Consider the following 18512-nt stretch of genomic DNA (forward strand, 5'->3'; position numbering starts at 1 on the left):
AGACCTCCTTGTACCATTCTATCGTACCTAAGAGATCGCTTATAAAGAACGTTAAAACCTTATCCTTGTGTGGTGTACATCTGTGGGGGGGAAGTTACTCGCCTGTACGATCGCTGGAGACGGCTCTCCCCGGAGACCTCTCCCCTTGTCCTCGGCCGACCCTCCCGGTCCGTCTAACAGGGATGAAATGCCTTCAGAACAAGCTGAGCATCCAGAAAATCTCTCCTACATAAGTCTAACAGAACAAACGATCTATCCATGAGCAGAGTGGCTCCCGTGAAGCTGCAGCATCTGTCTTCTTAAGCATTACTGAAGGGCCATCATTCACCATCTGGCATGAGACATCATGAGGATGGTAGAAGCCAACAATCTCAACAGGCAAAGGGCCTGTAGAACTGGGATTGGAATCAGATTCAGGAACATCAACATTATATTGCTAATATCTAAATCTTTCTCACTTGGAAGAAATACTCTCATACAGGTCACGTCAAGCACTGTGCCAAGGAAAATCTGCCTAGGAGCATCAACCAGGCGTGACTGCTAAAGGTTGATTGAGAAGCCCAGAACATGAGGAGTATACGGCTCAATGTAGATGGAAGTAGGCATCATGAAGATCCAAGGCCACCCTCTAACTCTGTGGGTAAAAGGCCAAAGGGACAGGAGTTACAAACCCCATTTTAAACTTGTTCTGTTAAAGAAAAAGAGGCTCAGGAGCCCCAGGTCCAAGTTCTTCTTGAGAATCAAGATGTAAAGAAAGCACATAGTTCTAGGTAACTCTCTTCTAAGGACCCCACTTCTATAACCTACCAGAGCAACAGGGAGAGAACTTGTCTTCAAGTTTCAGGCGTGCGCCAGGGAATACTTCAGGAGCGTGGATAGAAAAGGGAAAGACGTAGCTTTTGTAGATATGCTGGGGCTCCCAGTGAGCTCTTGTGACTGTCTACCATTTAGTCAGGAAATGAGACTATGTCCACCTGCTGGAAGCTGATAGTGGCTAAATAAAAAGGTTTAAAAGCACTAGATCTAATAGAAGATGGGGGAGGTTGGATTTCCTGAAGCTGCTGTTGACACTCTCTAGGTACACCTGTTCGTCAAAAGGAACAGTAGTGTACCAGTGTGATCTGGCTGGAAAGGTTGTCACTGTTGTGAAGGCTGTCCACTGTAAAAGCCAGGAAAGTGACAATATTGTGGGTGGGTCTGTTTAGTCAGAAAGGCTAAGCTCAGTGACCATGCCACAGCTATTTTTTAACAATTCCAGGGAGGAGTCGGCTTTATAACAAAACAGTGTCTCACCATCAAAGGGCATATCCATTAAGGCCACATGTACAATTCCTAAGACGTCTTTGTAATGCATCCAGGCATGTCTGTCTAGTATGACTGCTGAACCTTTAGATTGGGCCATTGAGTCAGCTGAATCATAACCCCACTTCAGAATTTGTTTGGAAGAATCCAACCCACCACTCACTAGATCATAAAAGTGTTTCATCATGTCATGAGGAAGTAATTCTTGCTAATTCCCACCAAGCGCCATGGAACTGATCTAGATGGTATGTAGTGCTGACAGCACACAGAGCTAGATAGCCCGAAGAGAAAATGATTCAGCTAAAGACAAGCAGTTTGGACACATGGTCTGGTGAAGCGGTGGGGAAAGTGGTGGTGTTCAACCTTATGATGCTTGAACAACCAGGCTCACTGAAGAAGGATGCACTGACAGGAACTTGAGATCAGAGAGCAAGGATCTATGGCATGGCACAATCTGTCAGTGAACTGACTTCAAACAGGCAGGCATTAATGGTTTTCCACTCCAATAATCTCCATTAACTGTCTTAAGCCAATAATCTCTACCAACTTTGAAGGCTGAGGAGGTGCCAAGACATGCTCCGAAGATGGCAGCGCAGAGGAGTCTAGAGTAGTGTTAAGGGCAATCAGCATCTTAATTCACAAAGGCTTTCTTGGAAGTGGTGCTGAGGCAGGACCCTGTGAAGGCGTGGTCAGCACTGCCGCAATTGCTGAATCTGCAGATCAGGTCCATCACAGGGGAATCGGTACAGAGTAATGTGGTGCAGTCCTAAAGTTATCCAACATACATAGATTTGATGCAGTGCAATCTCCACCCTGCCCCCTCTAGAGAGTGGAGCTAGCAATGAGCTGGGACTGTGCTAAACTGCAGGTTTATTGGGACGGGATGCTGCGGGAGCAGCAGGGGGTCACGCGGGTCCAGAACAAGACCAGAGTCGAGCACTTTCTGCAGGAAGTGTTGCCGACCCCCCAAAAAAGTGAACAAGGATGAAACAGGTTTGCCCCATTTGGACTGGTGCTGGCCAAGCAGAATGTCGCAATCCACTGGACTCGTCCTGGCATCACCACTCTGGGCAAAAGGAGGGCGGACTTGCACAAATGGGATGTTGCGGACGAGCGAGGGATAATGCTGGTTCGCACAAACAAAACTGCGGAGAGGGATCTGGAGCCATGAGGAGCTATATTGGATAGCACAGTGGCCGAGGAATCAGTTTACCACTCCCACTGGCGGCTCACAGATCACGGGCCTGGCTGTGTCCCAGGAGACCATGCGGGCCAGCTCCCAAGGCACCTAAATGATGGGTATGACTGTTTGTATGGGCGGGTAGGCAGGAGTGCGGTGCATGTGTGAGGGAATGAATGTGCGTGGGCATGTATATACCCATGAGCAGGGAGTGAAATGGGGGGAGTATTTTCCTACACCTGCTGCCGCTTCCTAAAGTGTGTGGGGGTGGGTAGAGGATGTCATAGGGTTGGGCTTGTAATGTCACTGGACTATCTGATTTCCACCCCCCCTCCCAACGTGGGGAGGTGACATTTTCTCCAACGCCTCAGCCCCCGGTTCCCTGCCCCTGGCCCTCCCCCCCCCCGTTTCATGGACAAATGTCTTACGGGGGACGAATACGTGCTGGTTAGCTGCTGCCACTAGATTAAGGTATTAATCCTGCTCCTATGACTTACTTGCACACCATGGAAAACCAAAGAGGATGAAGGACTGAGTGTTGAACATTGCAAGCACTCACCCCCAGTCAACTGATCTGGGTTTAATCCATCATCATTCTTTAGCTCACTCCGCCACCCCAGTTCAGACATGGCCATATGCAATTCAGCCTGACCCTGTGCCTCATGGGAACAGTCCAGCCCGAACTGCCAAGCCAAACTTGTTCGCCCTAAGTTGGCAGGATATGCCCAGACATGGGTCCCTTGCTCACTTTGCCAATGGATTCAAGCTAGCCTGGCTGATGACAGCTGATTAGCCAGAAACCGGTCCCAGGATTCTTGTTTCCGGTCCAGGGAAGACATGGCTTAGCAGTTCAGACTGATTTGCATATGGCCATGTCTGAACTGGGGTGGCGGAGTGAGATAAAGAATGATGATGGATTAAACCCAGATCTGTGACTGGTGGTGAGTGTCTGAACAGTGTCAGCGCTCCGTCCATAATCTCCTTGTGTGTACTTGCACACCATAACATGCATGCAAATTCACATGTTGTAGTTCTGACACATATGGTTGGGAATTCTTCCAGGTCGACACGCTTTTAAGGGCCTTAGCCTCAATTGTTGGTTTTACTGTACTGTATGTTCCCTTCTTAGAGACCGCTGTACTGGACTATACTGTTATGACGTATGCGCTGCCATCATGTAGGCAATCTTGCTATATTGTACGCTTAATGAATAAAAAAACAAGAACAACATTTTTTTATCCAACAGGGTGTGCCAAAAGGCCTTGACCTGGAAGGGCTAAGCAGATGAAGTTAAGAGCTTAGTTTTTATTTTTTAAAAGCAATATTGGCTCTCAAGAGGACTAGGGAAAACTGGAGAAGTCCCAGAAGCATCCATTTGGCACTAGGACAGGTGGGAAAATTAGCTAGTTTGGAGGCGTGTCCCCCTCTAAGGTTAGGTAAGACCTTGACCTCGGTCACAGGCCTGCACTCTCCCCGGCAGCTCCACTCGCTCCGTCGCCGCCGCTGAGCCCCCAGCCTGGGTGTTCGAGGTTGCTCTCTGCCCGCTCCTTTGTCCGCCTGCCGCATCGCAGTATTTGTTTGGTAATTGACCCCCGATTGTACTGTTTTCTTTTTCACTTGTGCCCTTTGCTGTGCATCTTTATTTCCCTCCTTGTGCTTTTTTGTGCTCTCTGCCCGCTCCTTTGTCCGCCTGTCGCATCGCAGTATTTGTTTGGTAATTGACACCTGATTTTTCACCTGTGCCCATTGCTGTGCTTCTTTATTTACCTTCTTGTGCATTGTTGTGTTTTTGCTCCTCACCCACTTTGCGCTTTCACTGGACCTCTCTCCCTCCCCTCGCCGTTCCCAGCACCCTGATTCCCGCCACGCTGACCCTCGGCCCCTCTCCCCTACCCTCGCCCGTTTCCCGCCTCCCAGCTGAGCGTCTCTCCCCTCCCCTACATAATGCAGACTGCTGCGCGGTCGCACCCCTGGCATGCATAAGGCAAGCGCGTCGGCGCCCGTCCGCGACCCGGCCAGGGCCAGAAACCCTGGCCCCCCCAGGCCCCGCTGCTACGACTCAGCCACCCTCCATGCACTCAATCCGGGAAGACGAACAGACTGCAAAAGATCCTCGCCAAACACCACCCACGGGCAGTTCTCGTGCACACCCTGCCGTAGATCCTTCACCGTTGACATAGCCCCCACCACCGCTGAAGGCCCCCCCGATGCACACACCCTCGAAACCCTGACATGCATCCTCCTCAACGTACGCTCCCTGCACCGACACGCCGCCGAGATTTGGGACCTGATTGACACCCTCTCCACCGACGTCGCCTTCTTGATCAACAGCACCTCCGGCCCCGACATTGCCACCGCTATACCCGACGGCTATGAGATCCAGAGAAAGGACCGCCCCCACCGCCCAGGTGGAGGACTCACCATCGCATACAAGACCCACCTCCGACACTCCACCTCCAGCACAAGTGGCCCCCGTTCCAACACAGAACACCTCCACTTCCAGATCCAGACCAGCCCCAGGACCACTCTATGCGGCACCCTCATCTACAGACCACTGGGACCTCGCACCCAGTCCACGACCACCAGCGCTGAGCTAGCCGCACCCCACGCCATCACATCTACAGACTACATTCTACTCAGAGACCTCAACTTCCACCTCTACAACAGCAACGACCCAGACTCCACCACCCTCCTCGATAACCTCGACAACCTCGGACTGAAACAGCAGGTCAACACGCCCACGCACAGAGCTGGACACACCCTCGCCCCCGTTTTCGCAGGAGGAACCAACATCCAATTCAGCCACACCTCCCAGCCCCACTGGATGGACCACCACTGTGTCCACTACACCTTCAACACCCAAGCCCGCCCCGTGCCCGTCACAAAGGAACTGGAGCAGGGTCACAGAGGAACACCTCAACAGCGCCCTTCTCCAAGACCCCCCCCCCCAGCGTCAAGACCAACACCAACTCCGCAGCCAAAGAATTTCACCACTGGATCGCCTGCTGCGCCGACAAGCTTGCACCCTTCCGCCACCTCGCCAAACAATGCCTTCTGAAGGCCGCCTGGTTCACCACAGAACTCCAAGAAGCCAGGCGCTCCTACAGACACCTAGAGAAAACCTGGCGAAACCAGAAAACCACAGAAGCACAGAACAACCACAGGAGCTCTCTGAAGGAATACCACCAGCTCATAAGAGACACCAAACGGACCTTTGTAAGAGACAAAGTCCGGGCCAACGCCACAGAACTGTTCAACGTCATACAGCAGCTCACCAAACCCCCCAGTGAAGCCACGGACGTCACACCCTCTCAGGAACTCTGCGACAAGCTCAGCTCCTACTTTCATCTTAAGATCCAGGCCCTCTACGACAAGTTCAGCGAACAGACGTCGGACACCACCCCCGCTCCACCACTACAGACAAGTCAACCGTCACGACCTGGAATCCCGCCACCATTGAACACATCACCACGACCATGAAGAAAACCCACTCAGGGGCCCCAACGGACCCCTGCCTAGCACACATATTCCACAGGGCTGCCGCCACCATCGCACCCGAACTAGGACGGACGATCAACGCCTCGTTCAGATCTGGCATCTTCCCATGAGACTGGAAGCGGGCGGAAGTTAAACCCCTCCTCAAGAAGCCAACGGCCGACCCAACAGAACTGAAAAACTACCGGCCCATCTCTCTCCTTCCCTTCGCGGCCAAAGTCAGAGAGAGACTCGTAAACGCCCAGCTGACCACCTTCATCGAAGAGAACTCCATCCTCGATGCCTCACAATCTGGATTCTGCAGCAACCACAGCACCGAGACCGCCCTCCTCGCCCCGCCACGGACGATATCCGCATTCTACTCGACCAGGGACACACAGCGGCCCTCATCCTCCTAGACCTCTCCGCAGCCTTCGACGTCGTCTCTCATCGCACGCTCACAGCCAGACTTCACGACGCTGGAATAAAAGGAGCCGCCCTCGACTAGATCCAATCCATTCTCTGCGGCAGAACCCAGAGGATCAGCCTCCCTCCCTTCCTCTCCGAATCCACTGACATCAACTGCGGAGTACCCCAAGGATCATCACTCAGCCTCGCCATCGTCAGACATCATGGGCTTAGCATAGTATCCTACGCCAACGACACCTAGCTTATCCTCACACTCACCAAGAATCCCGAAGACACCAGACTCTGCTTCCATGAAGGAATGAAGGACGTCGCAGCTTGGATGAAAGACAGTTGCTTGAAGCTCAACTCATAGAAAACCGAGGTCCTCATCCTTGGCCCCTCCACCTCTACCTGGGACAACACCTGGTGCCTTCTGCCCTCGGGAAGCAACCCACCCCTACAGACCATTCACGAAACCTCGGCATCATCCTCAACTCCTCCCTCTCCATGAACCGCCAAATCAATGCCGTCGACTCCACCAGTTTCAACTGCCTGTGCATCCTCCGCAAGACCTTCAAATGGACCCCCCCCTCCCCCTGACTGCAGAAGGACCTTCACCCACGCACTAATCACCAGCAGACGGGACTACAGCAACGCCTTATACGCCAGAATCAACAGAACTCTTCTACACAGACTCCAGACCATCCAGAACGCTGCAGCCAGACTCGTCCTCGGAACACTAAGTCACGAGCACATGCCACAACACCTACGAGACCTCCACTGGCTCTCCGTCGAGAAGAGGGTCACTTTCGAATTCCTCATCCACATCTACAAATCCCTCAACATCATCGGACCCAAATACCTAAACGAGAGAGTTGTCTTCCACGTACCCAAGAAGAACCTCCGCTCCAGCGACCTTGCCCTAGGAGAGGTCCCTCGCATCCGCAGACACAGAGCAGACAGGAGAGCTTTCTCCTACATCGCAGCCAAGACCTGGAACAAGCTCCTGGTGAACATCAACACTCCCCTACCCTGCACACGTTCAGGAAGGACATCAAGACCTGGCTCTTCGACTGATTGGGAGCTGCTCCCCCCTGGGTGAGTAGCACGCTTTATAAGCCCCTGATTGATTGAGTTCCACCCCTAAGGTGGCTACCTGATGTGGACGCGACTTTTAGAATTCCACCATCTTAGTTTTGGCAGAATTAGGATCTCTGGGTCAGGGTTATGCCCACTTACCACAGTAAGTGGTCATACAGAGGGTGCAGACACCCTAAAGGTAAGTAGCCCATTATCTACTACCTATCACTCCCCATAACGCCCCTAAATGGAGTACTTAGATGGCAACCCTGACACCAGGAATTTAGATTTGATGGATCAAGAAGAAGAGATCACCAAGAGCCACAAGAAAGAGTGAGAACGAAGACTGCTGTGGACTTTTGCCACCAAACCCTGCCTGCCGCACTAAGCCTCGACAATTGCAACCCAGGGATTCGTCATGAAGCTGAACTCCAGCCAAGAACCCAGGTGGGCTGCCAGCACTTCGCAAATTGTCCCATAAATCTCTCTTAGATTAGAGGAGCTACTTCCCTGCCGTCCAAAAGGACCGAAATGCAAAATCCTGTCTACCAAGTTTCCGCTTACCAGCCAGCCCGACTCAGCAGCTCCTCAAGAAGAGGACCCCGTGCTCCTGAAGGTCAGATCTGTCACCCACCACGCGAGAGGACACCAGGACCAACCGGAGCTGTACTGGACCAATCACAGGATACCAGACCCCTTGCAGCAAGCAGAGACCGTGAGAGTCCAGTCAGGACTCCAAGACAAAGCAGCCATTGAGGGACTTCAGTACCACAGAGACCCACTTCCAGAGTGGCCCAGCTGTCCTGATTTTTGCACCCTTAACCGGAAGGAAAGACGACCACAAGGTTCCAAGGCACACAGAGCCTAGCCGATCTTTACACTCTGCACCGGAGTGCCCCAGTCCGGCTACCGACAAACCAACTGTGCTCTCTTGAACGCAGGACCCTTGTGACCCGAGCTCCCCATTGGGAGCTCTGGGACTTGTCCCTAAGTCCCCCTCTGCAGCCTGTTTCCACGTGGCCCCCCTTCTTTCTACTGGTACAGCGTGCACAGCTACCAACCCGACCAGCACCTCTGCAACTGGACACCCAGGGCAGGTAACTAGTGACTGCTGGTGTTACTTTGGACCTTGGCCCCCAACAAGCCTACATCTTGAGTGTGTGTCTCATTTATTGCCTCTGTGTATGTCAACAAATGCATAGCACTACCATCTAATACGCCACATTGCTCGCCCACACAACCACAAAGAGAGGTATCATTTGTTGATATCATTTGTGCCTCTGTAAATCAACTGCGGTTTACCAGGACTCTTTACACAGTGTACCTCTTTTTGGTCCACTATATAAAGAACCAGCTTCCTACAGTGATCATGTCAAAAAGGGTCACTTTCCTACAGAGTGGGGATTCAACAAACATTTTCTAATGACATTGTCAACAGACTTTAGGAGAAGACATTTAACAGTTGTCGCTGTTGAACTGGCACCTGGAGTATACTAATAAGGTGAGAAATCTACAGAATGAAGTATTAGAAAATCAAGATGGGTACCTGTAGTAAAAGAATTTGAGGCACGAATGACTAAACTAACTACTGACTCAAGGCAGACTTCAAACTGCTTCAAGCCAGTAAAAATTGATGTGATTAACAAATGATTTTCCCTTGCTTAAGACAGTCATGTCTTATGTCAGAACAAAACCATACAAAGGTCAAGGACATCTACCAATGCATACAATAGAACTAACATCATCTTAATTATTTATTTTTTTAAACTATAAGGAATCAGGCCACTAGAGCCTTGAATAATAATTGGACACATCATTCAGCATAACTGTATAGCATTGTTCAATGTACAAAACAAATCTGGCAGAAAATCATTGCAGCTATGGCACGAATCATCAGTTATAAGGATACTTAACTTTGAAGCTCCATGTCGGATTTAATACAGCAAGGGAAGAAGTGAATGTGAATACTAAGGCTGACAAAATTCATCTGACACTGGAAGCTATATCAGAAGACTAATGTGAAGAACTGCAACTTCTTTGTAACTAATTTGATGATAACGCCCTCAACTATAATGTGGCTAGCATACATCATTACCATCTTAAAGAAATTCTCAAATTCAAAATAGCTATTTCTAGAACACTGCTTGTGTAATTAAAATCAAAGGTCATGACATATTCTGTCTCAGAACCGCACTTTTGAAAATCAATATAGGTTACCTGATCCATTTTTTCCTCTTAACATCAGCGAGTAGCCCTCATTTCCTGGATACAGGTTCACCACAAGACAAGAGAGGGTCTCCTGCATAACCAGCTTCTCCAGCAAGTTTACATTTCTCCTCAGCTTCTGCTTTAAATATAAACAGTATTCATGAAAATCAAATTTCCTAGCAAACAGAAGCAAAGCCAACAATCCGTTTTTTTAGGAAGTACTCAAATGTAAGAGCCTGATCAGGGAAGGTTAACTTTGCAATCTAATAAATTTGTGTTCAGACAAAAAAAAGGGCTTTTGGGGTAGTTGCAAAAAAATTAATTTGTGGAGGTACATTTGTTCAACTTTCCACAGAAAATGAGATAGAGACCAACAACATGCTAGAATTATAAAATCATATGCCAAAAGGGAGATACAAAGCATATGCCAAAAGGGAGGATACAAAGCCAAAAGGGGGATACAAAGCATATGCCAAAAGGGAGATAGTAAGCAGTAACCAAGGCCAGTCAATTCAAATGAGGGCGATGCCTACAGAAGAAGCCAAACATTTCATCTCTCACCCAGAAGATTTGCCAATTCACTAAATGGTAGCAAATAATTGCCCCAACTGCTTCAGCTGAAAGCAGGAGTCAAGAAGCAATTTATAGGGGAAATTACTTCCTTAATGTTGCTTGAAAGAGTAAGGTGTTTTGGAAAAGCTTTTCCCCACAAGGATAAGATACAGTATTAGAAAGCTTTTTTTTCCATACAACCAATGAAGTTTGTTCACAAAGGTCACTTATGTGTTCATGTGCATCTATCACATGTAACTGCTCCTGAATTAGGGATCTGCACACCTTACAAGTGCAAAAGTGCACCAGGAATATTTTGATCCATTTGCATTTTTTGTGAATTAGGCCAGGCTTTTAGAACTATAGAATTTGAAAGTGCTTAACCATGCCAAATCATAGACTGATTTCCTTTCTAATGTGACAAATTGTGCTTTGAAATTCAATTAAAGTATCAAAAGAAAGGAACAGATATATATATATATATATATTTCATATGCCGAAAAGAGTCTAGAAAGAATGCTGCTGCATTGGATTTATTAAAGCGATTTTCATGCAGCGGAGTTTACCAGCTCTACACATTCATACACACAACACTCATTTGGGCCCATATACATTCACACACTCAATGAGCTAGTAAATATCCACTGGTCATCAATTTTATTTTACCCTAGGAAACCTTTACACCAGTATTCTTACCGTTCCTGTCTCCTGAGTAAATGAACAATTCGATAAGATCTAGTAGTAGATTAGAATAGGGAGGAAATACGATAGTGCATTTAACTTTATTTAAAGAACCACAGACTCAGAGGGAGTTTTAAAAGTTTATCTGAATTATTAATTTTGTGAGTCAAATCAAAATACACATGAATATACCAGAAGTCTCCATCAGGAAAAATAGTACAGTTAGCTTATAATCAGTTTGCATTAATAAATTCTTGCAATGACAGCACCTGAGGAGAGAAAGGACAGAGAGCAAGTACGGAGCATTTACCCCTACAAATATATTTACCTAGAATGGTGTGAGGATCCCGACATCAGAGAGTCAAGGATTTAGGACACGTTCAGGACAGGGAAGGTGACCTCTTCTTGTGTAACGCCAGTGTTACACCCCTCTCTGGTGCTACTCTCTCCGGCTCGGTCTCGTCCGGACCCCTTCCTAGATGTGCCTCCTCGGTTGTTCCGCAAATTTGACCTAGTGTTGGATTCTTCAGTCAGATTGCAGCAAAATCGGGGAGCATCTCAGCATAGCATCAAGTGTGTATAACTAACTAGAACTTACCTCTGTTATATTAATTCAAATGTATGATCCACCCCCAAATGTTTCAATTCCATGTTCGCCCGCAATTTGAATGGGCCAAGCAGTGGGGTGAGGACATCACACCATACTAAGTGCAATAATTTTATTTAGTCTATTGTAATGTAATGTAATGAGGTGCTTATATAGCGCTCTATCACCCGACGGGTATCCTGGCGCTTAAAAAGGAGAGTCCCCACCAGAAGTTAATAGGGGCAGCCGAGGTGTGACACAGGAAGGGAGGAAAAGAGAGATAATATCAGAAGGAAAAATTACTCCAGCCGAGGGAATAAAAACGTTTTCAGCTTTTTCCTGAAATCTATAAGACTTTGAACTGACGTAGATCCAAAGGGAGAGTGTTCCATAGCCAAGAAGCACCGGCAGAGAAGGATCTGCCACCTGTTCTGGACCGCCTGTCTAGTTCCCCCGCCCCTTAATTTTAATACCCACAAGCTTTATTCCCAAAAGCATTTCACATGTGGATCGATAAGTCTCTTTTACATTGTTGCTTCTCTTTTCTCTCGTAGGGTCAAACGTTGATTTTGCATGTCCTTGCTGGGCTTAGGGTTTGGCAGCCAGTCAATTTAGTTCAGTTGTTCAGAATAAGCAGACGTTGGCGCAGGCATAGAAGCCACAAGGAAACAGAGACGCGATCACCCTCCACGGCCCAAATGTGAACTATTATTAAAGTCAAAGAAAAACACGTTAGAATGCAAACTTAAATGAATTCACTGTATACCACTTCTACTCTAACCCCATTTACTTAATTATTTTCCATTAATAGCTTAGTAGAACTTGCATGGGTTAGTTTCGGCTCAGCATGTGCGTTAGTGCGTTACTTTAAAGCGGCCATTTTAGAAGCTATTGCGCAGCTGCAAAGTTCCCCCCCCCCCCCCCCCCCCCAAGCGACAGGAAACGTCATACTACGTAGATGTAGTAGACGCAAGCGCAGAAGGATTCCTGAGTTTTCGGCGGCCATTTTAGGAAACTGGGGTTATTCATTAGTAAGGCACATAGGAAAGCGTCCCCTAGATACAATATGCTGAATGTGGTGCACTGTTAGTACTCACGGACAGATTGATTATAGTGTTACCGGTTATTCGAGAGGATTGCATACGAGCAAGTTTCTTTTTATGCGAAACCTTGCTCCATCAATCCCCTCTCTGATGGCATTTTATGCCATCACTAAATTCTATTAAACCAGATTCCAACTTTAGCATTCTACCATTTCGATATCTTCAAACCTTTTATTCTTTCCCTTATCTTTCTTAAATTGTGGTCCTTTCATTCTTTTGTAAATATTTCCCTTCAAGTCGCATTTCTTCTAATTTTCTATTCCAGCTTTCTCATTCACTTCGTACCTCTTTCTTTTCCCACTGCATTTGCGACAACACATTATCATCAAAACTAGCAAAGTAATGCCCATGAGTGGCAATAATTTTTGACCTAAGACACCTTTATCTATATTAGAAAACCAACTACTGATGGTGGAAAAACTATTTGTTATTTTCTTCCATACACTTCCAGTTGTTTCAGTTCTTCTTCCAAATGTGTAATATTTTTAATATATCTTCCAATCTCTACACTTTTGTCAGGTATATACGTGCAACAATGTTGCGCTTTCAGCATTTTACAGACTCCACCCTCTTTTGCCAATAAGATATCAAGGGCAAGTCGATTTTGCAAAACCATAAATCTAACAGCAACTAACTCTGAATTGATCAGTAAAAATCCTCCAGCAGTGTCAGTAGATAACCGATCAACTACTGTTTACAATTGACACATTTTACGAGAATTTAGCAGAACCCTCACTGAAGGTATCAATGCACCAAATATTTTACCTACTATTTCAGAAAAACTAGCTCTTTTATATCTAGTTAGTCCACTACTGTCATTATTGCTTCCAGTAATTCTTTTAACATGATAGACTTTAAAGAATACTATTCCGAAATAGCAACTCCCATACCAGTGATCCGGTAACCTAAAATACGCTTTGTTTCCACAAATATAATAAATTCAAGGGAATACTGGATCAGTTCCTCCTTTTAGTCCCCAACCCCCAATTACTAAGAAGTTATGTTCACATTCACTGGAACCAATAAATACATTGTTATATTCTGTTTTAAGTATATGGAGACAGATTTTCCCTTTCTTTTCAAAGTTCAGAGACATAGCAGCATGAGTCTTGCCAGTTACTAAAAGGTCTTCCCTTTCAGCCCATTTAGGTATCCGGGGTTTTGGTTCAGAGGCTCTTCTTTGGAAATCCTGTCTCCTTTTTTCTACTAAATTCAAAAATATCTTTTCTTCTTTGTGAAATTTACAGGTTAAGTTGCGTTTATGTGCATCAGCTATATCTATTGTCTTCATTGTTAGGAAATATTCACCCATGAATTGGGAGTCTCTGGTACTAAGGACAGGGTTCATGCTCTTTCGCATGGGAACTTCAGAAAATATTACATCTACATTTCAATAATACTGCAGTTTTAGAGGTCTATAGAATAGACTAGCCAGTACACTACAAGAAATACCATATGACAACGGTAAATGATAAGTTACCCCTTCGGCTACTGAGCTTGGCAATTTCATGCAAACGTAACAATCCCTAACTTCCATAGTTCTACATAATGTACTAAGAGATTTGCAAATACATATAAATCAGTTTCATTCTTATCTACAGTGTGGTGTAAATATAGGTTATCTGGTTCTAAGTCTACTCTATCTCCTTTAAGGTTTGCAATTTCTGTATGTGTGTTAGTACTATTTTGTCAGTAACCATCAGATAGGGAATAGCTATTGCTAATATTACCCATATTATGAGGACTAATATTAAACTACATATACAGATCCTACAGCACTTTTTTTATACAGCTTTGTTTTGGTGTTCCAGCAACATTATTATCAGACATCTTGGGCAAGAAGATTATCTCTTCTTAACTTTCAGAACCTTGTATGAGAGAACACCTTAGGCGTCTTTCCTCTTTCAGGTTGGTGTCACTTCTTCTTTAATCTGTTCAACACTCAGTTATTCATCACACTCTTCATTTAAATCGAGATTTTCAAAGTCGGCAAGAATAACATATGTCCATTCAGGACCCTTGAACTTGTTATTCAATGTCTTCAATCTTTGACTCCTTCGCTTTGGTATTACTTTGGAAGGTCCAGATTGACTAGTTACTTCATTTACTTGATCAGGTTCTTCATTGATTGTCTTAAGTCGATATCTCAGTCTCTTGATAATTCTTGGCCAATTATCACCTTTTCGACTTTTCTTAAACTTCACTGCACTGCCAGGTTCTTCTAGACTCCTCTTATTTCCTTTAGACTTTGGCACAACTTGATCAGCTTAAGCCTTCAGATTTCCTCTCTATCTGACCTTGTCCAGGGCTAATTATTTCGGCCTGTTCTGCCTGGATGGGTTCATCTACCTTAATCTGACCCTGTTCAGGATTAGTGATGTTTGGTTTTTCTTCTGTATCCTGAACTTGCGTTTCTATGCCTATCTGGTCCTGTTCAGGTCTTTTTACCTTCTTCTGCCTGAACGGTTTCTCTAAATCCTAACTGTCCCTCCTCAGACTCCGGAATGGGGCTTTGGGTTTCTTCTGTCTGAGTATATTGTTCTCTCCTTAGCCGTTCCTGCTCAGGCTCCCTAACAGTCGTTTCCCTACTTTCCTGAGCGAGTTAGGTTATGTTATTAATTTCTTATAAAGCGCACGTTTACCGGGAGGTTTCATGGCGCTGGCTCTAGCGTGTGCAGGGACCGTTGGAGGAGTTACACGTGGGCCTGTGTAAACAGCCATGTTTTGAGCGTTTTCCTAAAGCTCAGGAGGTTGTTACAAGATCGGATCTCCAACTTCACCACAAGAGCGGGGGTGGGGCGTGGGGAGGTACCTGGCTCGTGGGATCAGGAGAGATGATTTTTCCCGATGTTCTTGCCTGACTCACTGCGGTGACCCGTGTGGTAAAGAATGTGGGAGGTGGACTGCGAGGCGCATCTGGCTTAGTGAATAGTTTGGTAGCTGGCGACATGCTTGGGTGGGTGGTTGGGGGGGTATTGTTGGGGATGATTTTGAATAAGAGGGGGGAGTGGGTGGGGGGATTGATGTTCCACTTTGTTGTATTGGAAGATACATGTATGGTGGGCGGTAGGATAATGTAGCTATTGTATGGAATGATAGATATGGGGCTAGGCTGCGATTGTTGAACTGCTGATGATATTTCTTTTTGATCCTTTTTATCGTCCAGGCATTGGGCGACCGGGATGTGTTTGCTTTTCACATGAAAATTAATAAAAGTCTGTTTAAAAAAAAAAAAAAAAAAGAAGGATCGGATCTCCAACGGAAGGGAGTTCCAGAGTCTGGGGACTAAAATCGCTAACCTTCTATTCCTGTCTGGTCCTCACTCGCCTCCTGTCTATCTAACTGTGTTTGACTTCTAGTTCTTACAAGTACTTCAGGTATGTCCACCACTGGGATCCAGTTGTCCTGATAAGTGCTCGGTTGATCTTGGGCAGCTACTCCAAGATCTTCTATAGGGAGTTCTTCAGTTGCACAACCTTCAGCACCCCCAATTTCTGGTTTGAATTGTAACTCTTCTTCTTCAGGAGCTGGTACCCTTTTGGTACGGCTTGCATGAATCCAATTCGGCAACCCTGCACACTTTACAGCGGTTGTGGTAGTCAATAGAACTTGATGCGGATTATCCCACCTTGGTGCCAAGCACGATTCTCGAGTGTGATTCTTCACAACTACACAGTCACCAGGATTCAGATTTATGCGAGTGGCTCAGCTGTCTATTGAAAGCGTCTTCCCCAACCTGATGAGAGATAGAACGCACTCTGTCAGCCAACTCTTTGCAATACTCCAAAACCAAGTCATCAGTTATATTCAACAGCTTGTGTCCTGGTACACATGCTTGTCTCATTGCTCTTCCCATGAGTATTTCATGGGGACTCAATCCAGTATTTCTGTCTGGAATACTTCTGAGTCCCATCAGAACAAGAGGCGAAGCATCAGGCCATTCCAGTGGGGTGGATGCACACACCTTTACGAATCTTGACTTGATTGTGCCATTCAATTGTTCTACCACTCCAGAAGCCTCTGGACGGTAAGCGCAGTGCAATTTCTGTTCGACTTTGAACGCTTCACAGATTAGTCGAATTATTTCATTATTAAAATGAGACCCTCTATCCGATTCAATCGTTACTGGAAAACCAAATCTAGGAATACGTTTTCTTACTAAAAGTTTGCCCACTGTCAAGCTGTCATTTCTTCGGGTCGGGTATGCTGCCACCCACTTTGAAAATAAACAAACTATGACAAGTACATATTTCAACCCTTGACATGCAGGTAGTTGAATGAAATCTAATTGAAGTTTCACAAAAGGTCCTTCTGCCTTTCCAATCTTTCCTATGCTGACCACAGTTTTCCTGCCAGGGTTCATTTGTTGACATATTAAACATCTCTGGCAAAGGCTCTCTGCTACATTCCTGAACTTTGCGTTAAACCAATCTGGTCTGAAGAGTCGAATCATTGCATCCCTGCCCACATGTGTCTCCATGGTACATTCTAGCCATTGGTGCAAGCATACTGTCTGGCATGACAGGTCTGCCATCATAACAAACCCACACACCATCTTCTGCCCTTCTTTGACATCCTATGTTCACCCACTCTTCCTTTTCTCTCAGGTCTACTGCATCCTGCAGATCTTTCACCTCCTCCCAGGTCCCCACTCCTGCAAGTAGCATAAGTTGGCAGCTGATTCCAAAAGTTTCGATTTTCTGGTTTAAGGCAATCTTATGCCTTGCACAATGTTGGGCAACCTGGTCAGCATATCGGTTACCGGCTGTCACATAGCCATTTCCTGATTGGTGAGCAGCACACTTAACCACAGCCACCTCTTTGGTAATTGAATTGCCTCCATTAATTCTTTCACAACAATTCCATTTTTAATAGGCGTTCCTGAAGAAGGAAATCCCTCTGCATCCATAGTTGGCCAAAATCATGCACAACCTCATAACCATATTGACTGTCAGTAAATATGGTTACTCTCCAATTTTTCCCAATTTTGCATGCTTTAATTAAAGCAATCAGTTCAGCTACTTCTGCAGATCTGACCTCTGGTAAATGGGATGCTTCGACTGTTCTAGTTAAATGTACATACAGCGTAAGCAGCACTCAATCACCCTCCTCATGTCTCATGCATGAGCCGTCTACAAACAGCTCATGTTCTGCATTTTTTAAAGGTTCCTCTTGTATGTCAGGACGTGGTTTAGTGCTAAGTTCAGTCACATTGAGACATTCATGCTCAACCTCATCTCTCACTTCTTCTTCAGATGGATCAGGTAGTAAGGTAGCTGGATTTAGAACAGTACATCTCACTATTGTCACATTTTCAGCTCCCAGTATTATTCTAAAATCACCACTGCATGAGGAACATACACCAGGACAGGGTGTCCCATCACAATTGACTCACACTGTTCTATGCTTACACAAGTTGCAGCCACAGCTTTCAGGCAACCTGGTAATGCACATGCCACAGGATCCAAGGTAGCAGAAAAATATGCCACTGGCCAGCTCATTAATCCGTGTCTCTGTGTTAGGATTGAAAGCGCACAATTACCCCACTCATAGCAGCATAACGCAAATCCTTTTGAATAGCCTAAAGCAGGTGCTTCACACAAATACTCGCGCAATTTCCTGAAAGATCCTATACTTTCCTCATCCCATTCTATAGGATCCTTTGCTCTCTTTCCGATCATTTGTATCAGAGGTTTTGCTAGTAAAGCAAATCCTACAATCCACTGTCTACAATACCCTACAACTCCAAGGAACATTCGGATTTCTTTTTGGGTTCGTGGCAATTGCATTTGTCTTATTATTCGGATTCTTTCAGAGGTCACCCTTCTAACTCCTCTATTTGATGTCCCAGGTACTTAAATGAATTTTTACAAAACTGAAGTTTTTCAGGGGACATTTTATGTCCACCCTTTGCCAAATGATTTAACAATGCAATTGA

General features: G+C 46.0%; 1 protein-coding gene across 4 annotated transcripts in view; it reads right to left on the minus strand.

Moving 5' to 3' along the window:
* The window catches only part of SUPT20H (SPT20 homolog, SAGA complex component), a 393294-nt gene that overhangs the window by 284012 nt on the left and 90770 nt on the right, over window positions 1-18512 (minus strand). For 3 of the 4 annotated variants that reach the window (XM_085621733.1, XM_085621730.1, XM_085621732.1), the window contains exon 7: window positions 9662-9791. In XM_085621733.1, coding sequence (XP_085477859.1) covers window positions 9662-9670 — 9 coding nt within the window. In that variant the 5' untranslated portion in view covers window positions 9671-9791. The remainder of the gene's footprint in view (window positions 1-9661; window positions 9792-18512) is intronic. The other variant, XM_085621731.1, reaches the window with a different exon arrangement.

This window comes from Triturus cristatus, chromosome 8, assembly GCF_964204655.1.
Source record: "Triturus cristatus chromosome 8, aTriCri1.1, whole genome shotgun sequence".
In the NCBI taxonomy this organism is placed as follows: domain Eukaryota; kingdom Metazoa; phylum Chordata; class Amphibia; order Caudata; family Salamandridae; genus Triturus; species Triturus cristatus.